At 37.5% G+C, this 4,999-nt stretch overlaps 1 protein-coding gene across 1 annotated transcript; it reads left to right on the plus strand.

The window, feature by feature from the left end:
- Positions 1 to 1,581: 1,581 nt before the first annotated feature.
- Positions 1,582 to 4,652, plus strand: LOC122011054. Its single transcript, XM_042567496.1, has 5 exons — positions 1,582 to 2,712; positions 2,935 to 3,075; positions 3,366 to 3,748; positions 3,859 to 3,942; positions 4,007 to 4,652. The coding sequence occupies exons 1-5, from the start codon at positions 1,582 to 1,584 to the stop codon at positions 4,650 to 4,652; spliced, it is 2,385 nt and encodes a 794-aa protein (XP_042423430.1).
- The last annotated feature ends 347 nt before the right edge of the window (positions 4,653 to 4,999 follow it).

The following is a 4,999-nucleotide window of genomic DNA, read 5'->3' on the forward strand; positions in this document are numbered from 1 at the left end:
TTAAAAACATGGGCTTCGCTTTAAACTGAAATAAGCTATTACTTCAGAAATTTGTTAAATACCGAAGTAGTAACGTCGTGAATACATTTTTTAGTGTTTACTCCGAAGTAATAGTACAAGAGTTAACTTTTATTTTTACAAAGAGACTCTGACTTTTTCTATAGACCTTCGTTCCCTCCACTTCCTTTTGTTTTCTTGGGTTAGGGCTTCCTTCGTTCCCTCCTCTTCCGAAATTGAGTTGTTGGACCTCCTCTTCCTTCCCCTTCGTTTCAGTCCTCTCCGTTCCCCCTCGTTAGGGTTTCCGATGCTCCTTTTCCGAAATTGAGTTGTTGGACCTCCTCTTCCTTCCCCTTCATTTCAGTCCTCTCCGTTCCCCCTCGTTAGGGCTTCCGATTTGGAGTCTTAGGCAACAGAGACGAAGGTTTGCAGCAGTTAGCAAAAAATAAGGTTTGGCAACTTGAAATTTCTTACGCAGGGTTTAGGTTGCAAGTGTTTGAGATATATCGTATGTTTTCAATTTGACAGAGCTGGCGGAAGGCTGAGGTCCAGGTTTCTTTCCTTCAATTTCTTTTTCTTATTCTTCTTCTTTTTCTCCTCCTTTATTTTGAAAATTATGTTTTAGACGGTCTCCAATTTGTTGTAGGTTTGGTTCTATTCTTCCAACAAAGACAAGTGTTTGGAATTTTTTTTGCTTTTTTTTTCAGTCTATGTTTATGAGGTCATTACCTAAAGGGTTGATTCATGATGCTTTCTTGGAGTAGATACTTCTGATTTTGGTTGTTCTTTATTTGGTTTGTTGTTGTGGATCATGTATTGTGGGATCGATTTCTGTTGTGAAAGTTTATACCAATTAAAATTGTTGGTTTTTGATGTAGAAGAATGCATTTCAGCTGCACAAATATAGATTTTTATTGAGCACTGACTATACTTCATGAGATTTATGAGTCATCCCATGCTTTCGTTCTTTATATATCCACATATTGTACAAAACACGCATTATTTTTCTTCATGATGAGTATAAAATATTGACAGCTGTTGGAATGAGTATAAAATACGGAACTGTGCTCGATATGAATTTGACTACCTTTTTGCAGTCTTACTCTAACTTTTGCTTAACATATATGTAGTATCTTCAGGTTTTGATCAAAGAAGACATTGAGCTAGCGGTAAATAATTTTAGCACGATAATTCTGAAGAAGTTTCTTGGGATTCTATTGTACTATAATGGATAAATCCTAGATTTACTTAGATAGGAGGTCCAAAGAGTATGAGGAGGGTGTGGAACAATTCATTAGAAGTTGTTTGCAGAATCCACATATCGACCCCAATTTAATTCATTGTCCTTGTTGCAAATGTATGAATCTTAAAAAGGGAGCAGTTATGTGGATTCGGGAGCATCTTTACTTCAATGGTTTCAGTAAAAATTATTTGAATTGGATTTGGCATGGCGAGGCTGCGGAGAAGGATAGATTAAATTCGACTGTCAACCAAGAGCCAACTGATAATTGACATGATGATTTTGAAACTGTTAATTTGTGTGAGGCAACGTATGATAACCATATAGAAAATCCAGAAGCATTTATGAAGTTTTTGGAGGAAGCAGAGAAGCCACTGTATAAGGGATGCAAACGTTACACAAAGTTGAGTGCACTTGTAAAACAATACAATACCAAAGCAAGGCATGAGATGAGTGATGCTCTATTTTCAGATCTACTAGCAGATTTTGGGGACATGCTGCCAGATAACCACAATCTGCCATCGTCAATTTATGAAGCAAAGAAAACGTTGAGTTGTTTGGCTTTGAGTCATGAAAAAATTCATGTTTGTTACAATGATTGCATCCTTTATAGGAAACAATATAAAGACTGCGTAAGCTGCCCGAAATGTGGCTTATCAAGATGGAAGCTAACTAAGAAAAATGTTGAGAAGAAAGGTGTTCCTGCCAAAGTGGTTTGGTATTTCCCTCCCATACCAAGATTTAAGCGCATGTTTAAATCTTTAGAAACTTCCAGAAATTTAACATCGCATGCAGATAGCACAAGAGTTGTTGATCAGTTACGCCATCCAGTTGATTCACCGTCATGGAAATTGGTGGATCATATGTGGCCCGACTTTGGAAGTGAGGCAAGAAATATTCGCCTGGCACTTGTAGCCGATGGAATTAATCCTCACAGCAATCTTCGTAGTCGCTACAGCTGCTGGCCAATCATGCTGGCCACATATAATTTGCCTCCAGACATGTGCATGAAAAGGAAATTCATCATGCTAATGATGCTCATTTCAGGACCGAAACAGCCTGGAAACGATATCGACGTCTACCTTGAGGTTCTGGTTGATGATTTGCAGCTGTTGTGGGAAGGAGTTGATGGAGTTTATGATGCTTATCGAAGGGAGGTTTTCACTCTTAAAGTAGTTCTTTTATGGACCTTCAACGACTTTCCTGCATATGGTAACCTTAGTGGATGTACTACACATGGTTATTACGGATGCCCAATATGTGGTGAGGATACTTATGCAAAGCACTTACAAAATGGGAAGAAAATGTCATTTGCTGGGCATAGACGATTCCTACCACGATTTCATCCATATCGGATGCAAATAAAGGAGTTTAATGGCATGGAGGAACTTGGTGAAGCAGGTAGGCCATTATCTGGAATTAAGTTGTTTGACAAGCTTTCAGACATAACATGTGAGTTCGGAAAGAAAACAAGTGTGAAGGGAAAAATAAGGAAAAAAGCAAAGGAGAATATTGTGGAAGACATTGAAGAAGAAAAGTATGTTGGAGCTACAAATTTCAGTAAATGTTGGAAGAAGAAGTCAATTTTTTTCAATCTTCCATACTGGAAATACCTACATGTTAGGCATTGTCTCGATGTTATGCACATTGAGAAAAATGTTTTCGAGTCTCTGATTAATACTTTGATGAACATCAAGGGAAAAACCAAGGATAATGTGGCAGCTAGGTTGGACATGGTTCAGATGGGAATTAGGCCTCAATTGGCTCCTAAAATTGGTGAGAAAAGAACATATCTACCTCCTGCAGCATGCTCATTCTCAAAAAATGAGAGATTACAAGTATGTAGGTCATTAATGGATATAAAAGTTCCGGAAGGTTTCTTATCAAACATGAAGAATCTTGCTGCATGGATGAGATGAAGCTGAGTAGCTTGAAATCACATGATTCTCATGTTATAATGCAACACTTCCTGCCAATAGTCATACGTAATTCTCTGCCAAAATATATTAGATATGTTGTCATAAGATTATGCTTCATCTTCAAAGATATTTGTTGCAAGATTATCGATGTAGCCAAGTTAGATAAGCTGCAATCTGACTTGATCATTACACTCTGCTTATTGGAGCAGTATTTCCCCCCTTCTTTCTTCGATATCATGCTCCACTTAACAGTTCATCTTGTTCGTGAAGTCCAATTATGTGGACCAGTCTACTTCAGATGGATGTACCCATTTGAAAGATGCATGAAGGTGTTGAAAAGTTACGTAGGCAATCGAAAATATCCGGAAGGATGCATTGTTCGGAGATATGCAACAGAAGAAGCAGTTGAATTTTGTTCAGAATATCTCAATGACCTTGATCCTGTTGGGGTCCCTAAATCACTACGTGACCCATACGCAAGCATTCCTGGATTCTCAGCAAGCAATTCATCAATCATCGTCCAACAAATTGATCTCCAACAAGCACACTTGACTGTTCTAGAAAATATAGAAGAAATATCTCCATACATTATGTAAGTGTACTGCATAACTAATAATTATATGTACTTGGAAGTCCATATGTATTCATGAAAATAAAACTTTAGAACTTTACTTCTTCAGTGAACACAAATCCTTCTTGAAGACAATGTTTCCCAAGAAATAGAAAGATGCAAGGTGGATACAAGATGCTCATAATAAGAGGTTCATTGACTGGTTTCGTGCAAAGGTGATGTAGAAGATGCTAACATACAATATTTGTTAATCATTGTTTTGATCACTCTAATTAATAGGAATGCATGTCAAGTGGCTGCAAAAATCGATAGTTGCAATGGTGGAATGACATCGTCATTGAGATGGCTGGCCCATGGACCACGTGTGAGAGTCTTAAAGTGTGATAGCTATGTCATAAATGGCAATTTATACCAAACAAAAGAGCGTGATGATGAGAAAGTTTGTCAAAACAGTGGTGTTTCTCTACTTGCCAACACGATGCTTGCTTGTAGTGCTAAAGATAAGAATCCCGTGTTAGAGAATTTGACTTTTTATGGAGTTATTGAAGAGATACGGGAACTAGACTATCATCAATTTCAAGTTCCTCTTTTCAAGTGCGCATGGGTATCAAATGACAAAGGAATACAATACAATGATGAATGTGGCTTCAACTTAGTTAATCTGAACAAACGAGGCCACCAGAAGGATGAATTTGTGCTTGCAAGTCAAGTTAGACAAGTATTTTATGTTGCTGACCCACTGAACAAAGGGTGGTCAATAGTGCTTCGAGTTCCAAATAGATGTTACGAGGGAGAAGAGGATCTTTGGACCAGAATTCCCGAAGCTCGACCAATTGATAATGTTGATATTCATTGTATTCCTACACGTGAAGGATACTTTAGATCTTCTAAAGAGGGTTTCTTTGTAACAAACAAGAAAATATGATGTTTTCCACTTTTATGTCATCTGCATTAATATTTATTGTTTTTACTAGTATTATTTTTACTTGTTCGTATGTGTTAATGTTATTATTTGTATCATGTCTTCTTTTATTATATTGTCACTGCAGACTTTATATACCGTTATCTCATCATTTATTTTCCTATATGCAGGGAAAAGAAAAATGCGTCCTAAAAAATAGCGAAAAATAGGAAAATATGATAAGCCACGTGTAGTTGAGGACACCGAACTACACCAAGATGCTGATGGGTTAGCTGCTGCAGAGCTACGAGGAGAGACTGAAATAGAAGAACCTTCTATTACTGGGCAGAAGAAGACTCGGGGGCCTACAT

The sequence above is a fragment of the Zingiber officinale genome, chromosome 8A, assembly GCF_018446385.1.
Source record: "Zingiber officinale cultivar Zhangliang chromosome 8A, Zo_v1.1, whole genome shotgun sequence".
Lineage (NCBI taxonomy): Eukaryota > Viridiplantae > Streptophyta > Magnoliopsida > Zingiberales > Zingiberaceae > Zingiber > Zingiber officinale.